Genomic DNA, 15,141 nt, shown 5'->3' with positions numbered 1-15,141 from the left:
GAGAGAGGCAAGGGGGAAACTGCTTGGAGCCATACTTTCTAGCCATGGGACAAGCAGATGTGTGGGAGATCCCTTGTCCAGATACTACTGACAGCAACGAACAGTAGACATTATTCTTCTTCCCTTTTCTCACAGCAGCTGCAGGCTTTCGGGAAAGGTATCACTATATAGAACCATAGAATGTGTGTATGTGTGTGTGTGTGTGTGTGTGTGTGTGTGTGTGTGTGTGTGTTCACTGCCTTTGTCATGAATCTGTAAAGTGGTGGTAGTAGTAGTAGTAGTAGTAATAATAATAATAATAATAATAATAATAATAATAATAATAATTTATTTTTTATACCCCACCCATCTGGCTGGGTTTCCCCAGCCCCTCTTTTACCCACAAAATATCACACTACATAACACCGTTGTAAAAAGTTTAAGGTTCCATAGAACAGTCTAGCTTGACTTGTAATTCATCCCAACGACTGACACCATCTATACCATCCGTGACTAATACCTGAAGCTAAAATAAAGCAATGTCAACACCCCCTTGGAATTTTGAAAACAAAAGGCACCTTTGCAAATAAAGGGGCGTCAGCATTCATTTACTGACATTTTCTTTTTCTGTTCATCTGTTTGAAGTGGGCTCTTCTGGAGGGGTGAGGCTTAACTCAACAAGATCCTTTTTACAGAAACAGAGACTTAGGTAACCATGATGAAAGTGTTTTCCTACCTCCTACTAACTGAAAGCCTGAGCTGAGCACATCCAAGGCACAGACAAAAAAGTAGAGCAGGACGAGTAAGAGGACAAACTTTCCAAATCCTTTTGTCACACGGAATATTTTGCCTTTCGCATCCAGCTCTGCAAAACACAAAACAAGTTTGCATATACAAAACAGCAAAGAATCTAATACTTGATTTTCAGCAGTCAATCGGTTTCCTGCAAGTCTGTGGAGTCAAGGCTGATGCTGTGAGTTTGGTGGATGATAAACCAGAAGGAATGTTCTCATTATTAAAATTTAACTATAGCTAAAAGATTCTTATTAAGCTATAAAAACCCAATAATTTTTTTAAAAAAACCCAAAACCAATTACCCCTTTTTGCCCTACTTAAAGCAAAATGTGAGAATGATAAATTTTATTTATTTATGTTTTTACTCAAATTTCATAATATTATTAGGAAAATAGCATCATTAATTTGAAACAAAAAGGGGCAGAAGATTATTACAAAGCGTGTTCTCCTTCATGGAGAGCACATGTTGCGGTGGGGGCCGCCAGGACACTCCAAATTTGGGAGTGGGCTAACTGATCGTTGGCCACTGATGCGACTGGGGCTTCCTTTGTTGTTGGGAAGAAATTAATGTTGACATTTATTGATTGGCAGCCAGAAATGCTAAAACTCCTTGCACGAGGCTAGGCCTTCCTCTTTTTGCCCGTGCAGCGGATTGCCCGTCCCTCCCTCCCTAGAATAGGGTTGTTCGCTTTGACCTTGCTATGCCTGTCATGGGGTCATCTGCTTTGGAGCGGGGGCCTGGTAGGAATTTTGTCCATCTGGCTGATTGGCTGGGGCCATTTGGTTTTTGCCTACTGCGTAGCAAATCATCACAACTTGTAAGGCTAGGCATTGGTTTATGGTTTGGTTGGTTGAGGGGCATGGATTGGCTGTGCCTGCCCCTCTAATGCTGCTGCTGCAAGGGATTCCGTTAAAGGAATTGGGGGCTAACTATTGCTTGTCCACTCTGTCAAGGGGGCTCGGGCCATAGCAATGAGCTCCTGGTTGCATTTGGGGTGAGGGCAGGTTCCCTGCTCCGCGTAACCCCCAAGTGTATTCCCCCATTCTGACTTTTGCATCGTGCGGAATGTCAGTCTGTCCCCCAAGGTGGGGGCAGATAGTCGCAACCAATGCCTAAGCAACCACTCACAAATTTGTATTTTAATAAAGTTGTGGCCAAAATTATGCCAAAAACCTTAAACAAAAAATTCTGTGTGATGTGTGAGTTATTGGGGTGGCCCTGGGGACCTCGACATGCAAGAGAGTTCCCATGCACTTTTAAGCATTGGAAGATCGCGCTGAATTTGCCTGTTGTGGTACACATCAGCACAGGTCGATACATATTTAAATAATTCACTGTATGTCCCTAATAGGTGATGTCTTTGCTTGTTGGAATTGCCTGGTTGGCTTCTCCATCTTGTTTCTACCCCTGGAAATACAGAAGGTAACGTGTTTCCATGGGTAGAGGAGGGTTCTACAGAACCAGTCCACAACTCTAAACTTCCACTTGTCACCAAAACATAAGCAGCTCCGATGGGGATCTTCCTACCACAGGAAGTGGAGAACCGCCTTTGACCTCACTAAAGGACTAAAGGGATCCGGAAAATGAAACAGACTTTGGGGCCAAATAATGGTTTGGAGGCACGAGCCAATGTGTAAACAAAGGATTTCTGAGCTTGTTAAGATTCCTGAATGGAGTCTGCCTGGTAATCCACGTGGAAGCCATTCTGATCTCTTTGGACAACATGGCATTATGTCTTGCCTCTGAGTTCAGCAGGAAGAATAAAGGTAAAGGGACCCCGACCATTAGGTCCAGTCGTGACCGACTCTGGGGTTGTGGCGCTCATCTCGCTTAATTGGCCGAGGGAGCCGGCGTACAGCTTCCAGGTCATGTGGCCAGCATGACTAAGCCGCTTCTGGCGAACCAGAGCAGTGCACGGAAACGCCGTTTACCTTCCCGCTGGAGCGGTACCTATTTATCTACTTGCACATGACGTGCTTTCGAACTGCTAGGTTGACAGGAGCAGGGACCGAGCAACCGCCAGCCTTCTGATCGGCAAGTCCTAGGCTCTGTGGTTTAACCCACAGCGCCACCCGGGTCCCTATAGCAGGAAGAATACAATTACAAAATAATAAAATAGCAATCACAGAAAGCTTTTTAAAAGAATGGGTGGTGCACAATATATTCCGGAGTGGAAGACAAGGTTCATATTTGTACCAAGCATATCAAATGATCATGAATGTTGCCAAATAAACACATATTTAGTGGGAATGTGTCAGCCATAAGATAGTTTGGCCATGTAAATCACAAATGACAGCCCAAGCAGAAGAAAAGTTGGAGCGCAGTGCCAGCTTTTCGGAAACAGCAATGAACATGTCTTTCCCTAGAATAACAAGATGCATCCTTCCACCTTTGAAAGATTACTAGACCAGCAGAAACCAACAGATATGGAATTAATTGTTGAGAAGTAAGGTCAGCATTGACACCATCAAAAATGGACACAGCTTAGAGCCCAAGGTGATCTGTTTGCCAACAGCAATACCAATTTTGTTTACAACCTGCTTGCAGAACCCAGTGGCATTTGAACACCCTAAATGGAAAAGAAGGTTGCAGCTTGAGAGATTTCCCCTGCTTCCCTAACATGGGAAACGCAACATGTTCAATGGGAGACCTTTCATTGGCGGATGCACTGATTTGCTCTTTGGCCTGCTCAGCTGTCCACCTTTAAAACAAAGCATGTCAAATCAGAGAATACAGATAGTTTGGTGTTAAAGGTAAAGGTAAAGGGACCCCTGACCATTAGGTCCAGTCGTGGCCGACTCTGGAGTTGCAGCGCTCATCTCGCTTTATTGGCCGAGGGAGGCGGCATGACTAAGCCGCTTCTGGCAAACCAGAGCAGCGCACGGAAACGCCGTTTACCTTCCCGCCAGAGCGCTACCTATTTATCTACTTGCACTGCGTGCTTTCGAACTGCTAGGTTGGCAGGAGCAAGGACCAAGCAACGGGAGCTCACCCCGTCATGGGGATTCGAACCGCCAACCTTCTGATCGGCAAGTCCTAGGCTCTGTGGTTTAACCCACAGCGCCACCCATGTACTGATAGGTAAATAAAGGCACAAAGATTCAGAGCCAATGATTAAAACAACTTCCACCTGGCCTTTGCTGTCCCTTTTTCTAGAAAGCTAACATTGGAAAACCATAGCGTTGGAAGGATTCCGGAGGATCCCAGGCACGTCCAACAGGTAGATCGTGATCTACCAGTAGATCACTGGACATCTGGGGTAGATCACTGGCAGATCACTGGCTCCCCCCAAAGAAGCTCAACAAGTTTGTCTCCCCTCAAAAAGGCTCAACATCTTTGCCCTGAAGCCCAGAAAACAGGGCATTTCTTCCTTAAAAAAAGCTCAAAAACTTTGACCCGAACTCCAAAAAAGGGGGTAGATCACTGCCAGTCTTTAACTCTTTGAGTAGATCGCAGTCTCTTGAGAGTTGGTCACCCCATTCTAGAACAACCGCCTTCAATGCAGGAAGCACAAATTAAGGTGGGAAAGTATAAATATCCACGACAGGTTCTTACCTGACCACTTTACTCCTGTGTTCTGGAGCTCTGGCAAGCTCCATGGGTCAAATTCTGGCGCTGGTTCTGCTGCCAAGGCAATGGTGGAGTAAGCGGGCAAAAGTTCCAGCTGATTTCCGACAGGAACCGCTTCACCTGAGAGAACCAGCAAGCAAGTTAATAACTGTTTCCTACCTATCCTTGAGTATACAAACTCACATTCTTCTAAACAGAATGTTAATATAGGATATATAGGAATAGGGATGGTAACTGTTTATGTACCTTTTGAGTTGTTCATCGCTCTGTCAGACATGACTTGATTTTCTTGGGCTTTGCTTGCGTCTGTTCCTGCTAGTTCAGGCCTTGGAGCCATCGCCTGCAAAGAGATGATCCACCAACGAAAGGTCAGAGCCAAAGCATTTCAATGCAAAAGGGTTAATTATATGAATCTGAGGCAATCAACTCTGAATACTAACCTGTATGAACCAATGCCATTTCCTCAAGGGATTTATACAATGCCATGCTATCAACAACGTATTTCCCAACCCCTTTATTTTAACTAAGGTAGCTCACATTCCACATTACAAATAAATATCTGAACAAACCCAAACAGCTACCCGTTTATCGATCTAGCAATCATGCATGAACGCAATCATGAATGAACAATTGTCTCTCACTTTCGACTCTTTCATCTCTTACTGCTCTAAAGAGGAAAATACCATAGTTCTAAGCATTTTGAATGTCACCTAAACGGGGACAGTTTTAGGCTGAACTCCTGTGCATCTTTACTGAACAAAGGCAGCACTGAACAGAGGAAATATGTGCAGGATTATGCTCTCAGTGTTAATTCATTTATTTCAACTTTTTTAGAAAATGACAGTGCTAATGGCTGGTTTATTCCTCCTCCCTTTCTTGGTTCCTAATTATTCCATTGACTTCCTGGAATGATACTAGCTCATTCTTGTGAACATTAAAGTGTTATTAGCCTTTTTTTTTTTTTTTACTCCTCCTTTCCTTTAAATTTTTCAATTCCATTTGGCAGTAACAAGAACCCTCTAATCAAGAACTAGTGTCTGGGTTTGTTTTTTTCTTTCTCCCTCCCAATCTCTTTTCCTTTTATGTTGTAACCCTGAGGTTGCATTAATTTGAAGAGGTACAAAGCCTCTTCTTTAGTACGTGACCTGTCCAAAAAACGGTCTTCATGTCCCCCGACTTGCTAAGCTGCTGACCACAGTGATCACAAACCAGCACAAATAAACACAGTTAACGTAATAGTAATTGTGTTATAATAGAATGAAAGGTGTACATTTATTCTAAAGGTGTCCAGTTAACAAGCTACTGTGCTTTCGACTTAGCTCACAAGTACCAAAGTGAGATCTCAGCCCTTCTTACCACCATCGCTTTCAGCACAGTGATTCTTCTCTAGTCATGCGCTGCAGAAAAGCACATCTCTTCCTTGTCGGAGGAAGAGACGGCAGATACATGAGCCTGAGGTTTGCCCAGCCTTGTAATTCTAAACTGTAGTTTAGTGTTATGTCCGAATGAGGACAATATGTAACTGGGACTAGAGTTTCACAGGCAGATTTGTTGCAGATTTTGAATTCTAGTCCTTCTCTACAACTTTTCCACCAATCTTTCTCATTCCATCCCTGAGCCAGGTTGTGACTAGATCAGGGGTCAGCAAACTTTTTTAGCAGGGGGCCGGTCCACTGTCCCTCAGACCCTGTGGGGGGCCGGACTAGATTTTTTTTTGGGGGGGGGGGAATGAACAAATTCCTATGCCCCACAAATTACCCAGAGATGCATTTTAAATAAAAGCACACCTTCTACTCATGTAAAAACACGAGGCAGGACCCACAAATAACCCAGAGATGCATTTTAAATAAAAGACACATTCTATTAATATAAAAACAAGCTGATTCCTGGACCATCTGCGGGCCGGATTTAGAAGGCGATTGGGCCGGATCCGGCCCCCGGGCCTTAGTTTGCCTACCCATGGACTAGAGAGTGTACTTTCAAAAACTAAAGCATAAGTGCCCCACCTAAAAATTATCAAAACCCAGGGTTTTTAATTTGTTGTATTTAATTTTAATTTGTTACAGTACTGATTGAAGGCCATTTAAAGTACACCATACATTTAAAGCACACACCCGTCAGAAGAAAAAGAAAAATCCCGAGACCTGTAGTTTATCCACATAGAGCTACATTCCCAGCACCCATAACAAACTACAGTTCCCAGGATTTTTTTCATTTTTAGAGAGGTATGCTTTAAATGTATGGTGTGTATGCAACTTAAAGAACAATAGGTTATTTTTAGAATTGGAAAGTTTCAGATTAAAAAAATAGTGGTGACTGAAAGCCCCCCAACCAACTCACACAAAGCAGCCCAAACTCTTTGAACTGTCTACACTTAAAAATTATTATTCTTACTCCGCATAACACCATGCCCTCCAACATTTCTCTGATAGAAATAGTGACATCCCATTCCATAATGATAATTTTACTACTTATACCCCACACATGTTATTGCATTGCCCCAGGGCTCTGGGCAGCTTCCACCATGCATAAAAACATAATAAAACATTAAACATTTTTTTTAAAAAAAACACCACTTCCCTATACAGGATGCCTTCAGACAGTTCAGGGGTCAGATAACTCCATACCCTCCAACATTTCTCCAATGAAAATACAGTGGTACCTCGGGTTAAGTACTTAATTCGTTCCGGAGGTCTGTACTTAACCTGAAACTGTTCTTAACCTGAAGCACCACTTTAGCTAATGGGGCCTCCTGCTGCTGCCGCGCCGCTGGAGCACGATTTCTTAACCTGAGATTCTATTTCTGGGTTAGCGGAGTCTGTAACCTGAAGTGTATGTAACCTGAAGCGTATGTAACCTGAGGTACCACTGTAGGGACATCCTAAGGAAAAGTGGGACATTCCAGGATCAAATCAGAAACAGGGACTGCTTTTCTAAATCAGGAAAGCCCCTGGAAAATAAGGACACTTAGAGGGTCTGTAACACTAACAACATCATTGGCAAACCCTCATTCAGCCACCTTGCTCCTCATTTTTCATGGAAGTTCACTCTGTTTTATGTATAACAGCGAATATTTCCTACTGAACGATGTCAAGCATATGAAAGTACTTCTAGCGGGAGAATAAACTATGGGGTGAAACTCTGTCCTGTTGAACTCAACTACCTGACAGGATCATACCCAAGCTTTAATAGCCTTAATATGACTTATTGGCTCTCAAGGAGTATCACTGTCAGCGTTCTTTGGCTAGATTCCTCACGGTGTTTTTTTCCCTCCCATAGAAGAGGTTGTTTGTACTCCCCTGGGTATAACACAAAGAGGTATAAAACCAGTGACTTGTATGTGACTACAAAGCATTGTTTGCGGCTTGCCATCCATGACAACCCAATGAAAGGACAAGTTGTACTTCAAGTGAATACAGTAAAGAAACCCAATTTGGGAAACTCAAAATTACAGGGGAGCAGACGAAGAGAAACTGAAGCAAAACCAGGAGTGGTGATTCCTGTGGAAAAGTAGTATCAATCATAACCACTTATTAACTCAGCAAGCGGTTAGAGTTTCATATGTGAATACTCTCTTCAGATATTGAAGGATACACGAAAGTAGAGGAAAACAAAACCTTGTATGTTTGGCCTGAAGCATCCTTTGGAGAGACATATTAACACTTGCTAACTTTCCACATTCAAGGTTGAAGAAACAGAAGCGTTGAACATTTTCAATGCGTGTTCCCTCCAAGCCAACTGTCTATGCAGTCAGGGCCTTCCAGTTAATGAACAACATTAATGTTTCCGTAACCTCCAGACTGGACTGCCGTAATTGAGTTGCGCTTGAAAAACAACTAATTGTTGCAAAATGCCTACTGGACTGTCACCTGGGATTGGCCACTTTGGTCCTTCTTCATTGTCGTTGTTTACGATTTGTTTATGGATTATCTACACCTGCTGTCAGACTGGTTTCACAAGCAATATTTAAATATTTGTTAATTATTATTTTTTTGCATTTCAAAAGCGATGTTTGCCAGGAATACATTCCATGGTAAACGCTCGCACGGTATGGATGCTTGTGAAAACGTACTTGGCTGCAGAAATCTATTTGCACCTGCAGTTTTCATTACTCATGCCAATTATCCTGTCTTTTGTCAATTATCCTCATGCAAAGTTTCCTCCACCAGTTCCAGGAGGCGTACATGGGCTTCTCCCAATTTCACCCAGTGAGGTACATAAAGATGAAAGACCGTGACTTGCCCAAGGTTACTCAGCAAGTTTAATGGCTGAGCAAGCATTTGATTATAGCTTTCCTGAAACCTATCCCAAAACTCCCTTCACTATTCTGCCTCTTATTCGAATCTGTGTCCATGAGGTTGTGCTTTTGGTCGTGTCACATAGGAATTCTCCTGCCACACAAAACAGCTAATAAGAACTACTGACATCCAGCAGGAACCTCATCCTACTCAGGCTTTAAAGACCTATATTAAAGTTTCCAGAAGCTCATTTTGTGGGCTTGGACAAATTACTCTCTTTAGCCGCAAGGTTTTTGTGAGGAGGATTAACAAGTTATTCTCCCAGCCCTTCTTCCGCGATGCTTAAAATAGCATATACTGTGTGTCTCCATTTCCCTTTAATCCTCACAATAACCTTCTAAAGTAGGTTAGACTGAGAGATAAGGACTGTGTCATGGTCCTCCACTGAACTTCACGGCTTGGCAGAGATTTTAGCTTGGGTCTCCATCATCTAAAGACAACATGCTATCCACTCCACCCCAGGATCTTAAAACAGAAATAGCATCGCTTGGAAAATAAAACGTTGGTGTACCTACACACACACACACAGAGAGAGAGAGAGAGCAATAAAAAAAATTCAATAAGAATAACAATAAGCACATTACGCAGCAGACAAAATTGCTGCTCAAACGATGCGGTGTTGCCAAACTCGCATTAAAAAAAAAAAGTTCGTGCAAGTCAGCCTGTATCAACAAATGGCTCCAGGATGAGGCAACTTTATACCAAACTAGAATCTAGCTCAGCTGTCTCAATTTTGTAATATTAGACTAAAAGATTCAGCTTTTTAAAAAGTGTTTTGTTTCTTCATTACTTAAAAGGTGTTGACTTATTTTTCCTACCCAGCTCAGCGCTCCTAGTGATGTCACTGGAGAGAGAGAGAGAGTGCTGCACATGATACAACAAGTCATAATTTTAATAAGCATGTGTGCACACCAGTTTAAATTGGCTGGGACAAGTTCTTCTTGCTCCAGTGACATCCCTGAGACCGATCGGCATTTAAATTTGTTCCTCTTGGTGCAGGCAAGGGGAAGTGCAATGCCCAAAATTTAAATACGGATCTTGAGGTCTCTGATTGCATCACTGAGGAAGATGTCTGTGAAGTTCAAAAGCCTGCCTACTCTCACAGTAGATAAAGATCCGGTTAAAAGTATCATGTTAGCTGCTTTCCTCTTTTATCCTTTGGGGCCATAAGAGCACTCTGAATAAAACATACAGTACATTCAAACCCAAGTAAAGAATCCCAAGGAAGAAAACATAATGACCACTTCAAGAAAGCACCCAGATCTAATAGAAAAACCATTACCCTGATCTCAGTGGATGTCTGCCTAATGTTATATTCACCTGACAGTGTTAGCACAGTGTAACCTCTTTATCTCAGTGCATCAAAGCAAATTAGCCACAGAAAAAGCATCTTTTTGCGAATACCCTGAAAATGCAACGAGACATATATTGTGGTAGGTATTCAGCAAAGTTTTGCTCACGGTAGACCTATTGAAAACAATGGCCATAACATGTTCATTCATTTTAGAGAATCTACTCTGAGTAAAACTTAAGTTTTGAAATATATTTTTTAAATGGTTTCAAAAAAATGAGGGGGGGGGGGGTTTCTGTACAAACAATAAAAAAGAAACCCAACATTTGATATGAACTTCCCGTACTTTGAATATGTTTGATCTTTAGAAATCAAACATTCTTAACCCAACAGCTAGTTTATGGTTAATAAATGTGGGCTGCCTCTATGGGTTACAATATCTCAGTTGACGTACAATTAAGAAAAGACTTCAAAACAGAATTCCATATAATTTTCAGATTTCCTGCACTGGGACAACAGGCTGCTAGGTAGTTTAGAGGAACATCTGGGAGGCAAACATCAATGAAAGCATAAAGGCAATGGAAAGTTTGAGCTCAGATTTCCTTTTACTCACCTGCTCCTTCCTTCACAGACAATGAAGGATTTACAAAGGTATCTCTGTGGGGAGCTACAATATATAGAGAGAGCAAGACGCTTTCATCACCGGGTTAAATTCCAATTGCACCCTACCAGCTCAGAAAATACCCCATCAGCAATAAAGGAGGAACTTTAATAGTCCTGCTTCAAAGTTTAAAGGTGATTACATCCATCCATCTAAATTGCCAGCCACTGCATCCTTTGTTATTCTTTTTCATTTAAGATAAAAACTTGTCCTGACTGGTAGAGCACTGTTAGTGGTATAGTTTTATCTTGCTGCAGATCTTTTTTTTTTCCTTTTCTTTTTTAAAGATCAGATAAAAAGCAAGTCTAATTCTCTCCAAACTCGTTAAGAACCCCTTTCCAAACGAAATGATGTCATAATTCGCTCTCCTGAGGTAGAAAAACTTCAGCTTTTGTTTCAGCTGCCGCTGCTGCTGTCCTAGTGCCTTTCTTTAGAAAAGATTTTAAAAATTTATATGCGCTCCGGGTAATCGTACCCCGGCAAAGCCAGAAATCAAATGACATCAAAGAATCGCAAGGTAAGTAAGCAAATTAGAAAGTTCACAATGCTGATTCGTATTGGGGAAAGAACCAGTCTTTCACAAGCAAGTCACTTGCAAAGTACTGGGACTGCTCTATTTTATTGTTCTGAATTTCAGTTGGTGTACATACCTAGTCAGTCACCGCTGAGACACATCTCTGCTCAGTAAAATTCCTACATCCAAAACCATCTTCAGTGTTTCAAAAACTCCCAATGTCTCTCCAAATAAGCAAGTGCACCTCCCACCTTTATCTCTATTAGCCTGCTGAGTGGATCACACCTAGAGTAGGTGGAAACAGAACTGTCTACCTTTGCATGCATCACAGACAGTTTTTTGTTGTTGCTGCTGCACCTTAGCTAGCCAATGAGTGCTGGGGATCTCTGGATTAAGGGTGTTCAATTTGCATGGTCAACAATATAATTAACGTTCTCCTCCACCCTAGCTGAAGGCTTCCAGGCAAACTAGAATATGCCTTCGCCTCATTTTGCCATCACAACAGTACATAAGAGCTCGTCCACTTTGTTTTCGTTCCCACTTAATTTGCATGGTCCACATGATGTTACGCTCAAACACCAATATTGATGCCTTCTCCCTGTAAATTTAGGTTCACCCAATACATAGATAGTCAGATAAATTGGGGGGAATTGGGCTCTGAACTGCTCAACTCAGGGTTACAGGCAATTTATTTTGGCGGTGGATCAACTGTAACTTCCCGCTACTCCTCTTTCCATGGCCACTACTCATGTTTTCATTTCTTTTCCAGCTGGGCTAGTAATTATTTCCGGCGTTTTGGTCCCTCAGCCTTGCACAAAACTGAGAAAACTGCGCAAGCAAACCACATTAAAAACAGTGTGCTGAGAATTTACAATTGCCTAACTGTAGGCATTTGAACACTTCCCAGGTGGGGAAATGATTTTTTTAAAAAACAAGGTCCTTAAGCAGCCTGACAGGATAAACAAATTAGAAGCACATAAGGAAATGCCTATTGATATGAGGGGAAAGACCTAAATTGTTCCTCATATGCAAATGCAGATTTGTGCAAGTGTGGATTAATTTGAAGGGGAAACAGTGGATTAACAGCTAAATAATGCTCAGTTCTGAACAAGGCTTCAAGTAGTCTGAGAGGTGGTGACATGGTCGTTCCGTTGAACTTCAGGGCTGAGCAAGCATTTATATCCAAACCTTCCAAATCCAATCCCAATATCTGGCAATGAAATATCAAAGTGATGAGGACAAAGTAATTCTGCAGCTAGTTGGGTTATTGTGATCTGGAGCACAACCTGGAAGCACTACTGGTGATGTAAGTGTCCGAGTAGAACAGTGTTTGCATGGTATTACTCAAAGTAAGTGGGAACATGGGTGGCGCTGTGGGTTAAACCACAGAGCCTAGGGCTTGCCAATCAGAAAGTCGGCAGTTTGAATCCCCGCGATGGGGTGAGCTCCCATTGTTCGGTCCTGCTCCTGCCAACCTAGCAGTTCGGAAGCATGAAGTGCAAGTAGATCAGTAGGTACCACTCTGGCGGAAAGGTAAATGGCGTTTCCATGTGCTGCTCTGCTTTGCCAGAAGCAGCTTAGTCATGCTGGCCACATGACCCAGAAGCTGTACACTGGCTCCCTCAGCCAATAAAGCGAGATGAGCGCAGCAACCCTAGAGTCGTCCGCGACTAGACCTAATGGTCAGGGGCCCCTTTACCCCTGAAGGGGGCTTTACTCAAAGTAAGTACACATTCCTAAATGTGCCACGTTGCGATTGTACTGCCAGTAAATACCTTAATTTGTAAATAGGAGTCACACAAAGCTCAAACTGACAGACCAAAGGAAGCTTCAAATTCCCTGTAAATTTTAGCAACATCTACTGCAGTTTCCTTTGGCAAGCACACTCATCTTCCTTCCGTGTGTCGGAACACACAACAGATTAGTTATTGTCCTCCTTATATCATGCATGTGGACTGGTTACGCTACAGTATTTGGCAGAATTTACCCAGGACTGGTTCACATGTAATGGTGACATCATAATGCTGCAGCCATGGGTGTCGCAGAAATAATTAAGGCCTATGACTTGTTTTGCAGCCTTTTTCTGGCTGAATCCCACACATCATTACATGTACAGTATCACCGATTGGAGACTGAGGTGGCATGCAGCAATAGCATATTTTAGGTGTCAAAAGATTCCAGAGTCACTATCACAGCAAAGCGGGACTTGGGGGCAGAAGTCCAATGTCCCACTCAGCAGAACAAACAAGAGATGCAGAGAGATTAGTGCACTGCGTGGCTGGGTACCACATCTTCAATAGAAATAATACGCATTGCCATTGATAGATGCCCCTAAGACAGTTCAGTCCAGAGTCTAAAATTACCTATGGCACAATTGCCCATTAATACCTGCTACAATATTGAAATCCTGCCAACCTAGCAGTTCGAAAGCACGTCGAAGTGCAAGTAGATAGATAGGTACCACTCCGGCGGGAAGGTAAACAGCATTTCCGTGCGCTGCTCTGGTTTGCCAGAAGCGGCTGAGTCATGCTGGCCACATGACCCAGAAGCTGTACGCCGGCTCCCTCGGCCAATAAAGCGAGATGAGCGCCGCAACCCCAGAGTCGTCCGCGACTGGACCTAATGGTCAGGGGTCCCTTTACCTTTACAATATTGAAAGGCAAATTATGCTAACATCATCATTTTGCTGATGTAGGGAGGTCAAGGTTGAGAGACAGTAGCTTACCAAAGTGAGTAGGTTCTGGGGTGAAAAAAATATTTGAACCTGAAACTTCTTAGTTTGTGGATCATACTTTTAGCCACTGTGTGAAAACAGCTTGTAAGGTTAAACTGAGTTGATAGTGAACAAACTATATGCAACTATTGATTTTTACTTAAACTTCATTTATTCCAGTGTTTTTCAACCTTTTTTCGGCAAAGGCACACTTGTTTCATGAAAAAAAATCACGAGGCACACCACCATTAGAAAATGTTAAAAAATTTAACTCTGTCCCTATATTGACTATATATAAAGTAATTCTCTTGAATAGGAATCAAATAAACACAAAGAAAGTATTTTATTATGAAATAGTAAGTAAACAGAAATATGAAAAATTATAAAATACTTTATTTTTAAATCTTTTGATTTTTTCAATTTTTCCCACGCACACCAGGCAACATCTCACGGCACACTAGTATGCCGCGGAACAGTGGTTGAAAAACACTGATTTATTCTCACAACCCTTCTAAATGTGGTAAACTTGGTTATTATTTATGTTTGGCAGGTTTCTGGTTCTATTTGCTTTATTTTGCACCTTCTTCTAAATTTCTTTGCTACTTTGGAAAAAAAGTTTATAAATGTCCTAAAAAGAATAGATCTAATGACATAAAATAATTATTCAAAATATCCATTTCTCTTCCCCCACCCCCAAGAAAGTACACTTCCAAGCACAGGGGTAAATAAATTGATATAGTTCCATTGTCATGCAAAATTGTTCTTCAAATACTGAAGTTATCAGAATTTTGAAAGTTCAATGTAGTGAAAAATGGTCAGATCCTGTTCTCTAGACAGGCAAAACAGGTTTTTGTGATTCAAAATACCTCATTCAGATTTTGGAGTGTTGGAAAGAATGGAAAGATAATTTACACATTATAGAAATAAACAGAATTACATTCAAATTCGAGAAAAACCAGATGCCTGCATAGGAAAAAAAATGAAATTCTGGCAAGTGCAGCCCTTTTGTCAAAGCAATATGAGGTTTTTAAAAAACCACACTTGCTAAAACTCCTCCTTCTGCATGGGAATTCTGGAATTTACTATATTTGGTCACCACCCAAACCAATCCGCATTCCCATTAGAGTTTAGGAGGTTGAGATGACACTATCTGTTGCTAAGGCAACCTTGATTTTATGCCAGAATTTTAGTCAGATGTGAAGAAAGGAGGAACAAGGTAAACGATCCGTAAAAGATCAGAGAAGTTTAGGGGCAAACCCTTCTGGCTCATAATTGTGAAAAATAAGCCTTTGGGATTTGTTTTTAAATGTTGAGGTGAC

The 15,141-nt window shown here is 41.9% G+C and overlaps 1 protein-coding gene across 2 annotated transcripts in view; it reads right to left on the bottom strand.

The window, feature by feature from the left end:
• Nucleotides 1-11,416, bottom strand: part of SLC34A2 (solute carrier family 34 member 2) — a 30,411-nt gene extending 18,995 nt beyond the window's left edge. Inside the window, exons 1-4 of one of the 2 annotated variants that reach the window (XM_083754957.1) lie at nucleotides 11,246-11,416; nucleotides 4,592-4,685; nucleotides 4,331-4,465; nucleotides 716-844 (exon numbers count right to left, since the gene is read on the bottom strand). In XM_083754957.1, the coding sequence (XP_083611083.1) occupies nucleotides 716-844; nucleotides 4,331-4,465; nucleotides 4,592-4,682 (355 nt within the window). In that variant the 5' untranslated portion in view covers nucleotides 4,683-4,685; nucleotides 11,246-11,416. Of the gene's footprint in view, nucleotides 1-715; nucleotides 845-4,330; nucleotides 4,466-4,591; nucleotides 4,686-10,547; nucleotides 10,662-11,245 lie in introns of those variants that run through there. The other variant, XM_083754958.1, reaches the window with a different exon arrangement.
• Between the last annotated feature and the right edge of the window lie 3,725 nt (nucleotides 11,417-15,141).

This window comes from Podarcis gaigeae (assembly GCF_964106915.1).
Source record: "Podarcis gaigeae genome assembly, chromosome: 9".
Classification (NCBI taxonomy): Eukaryota; Metazoa; Chordata; class Lepidosauria; order Squamata; family Lacertidae; genus Podarcis; species Podarcis gaigeae.
This window is presented reverse-complemented; position numbering and strand designations above follow the sequence as displayed.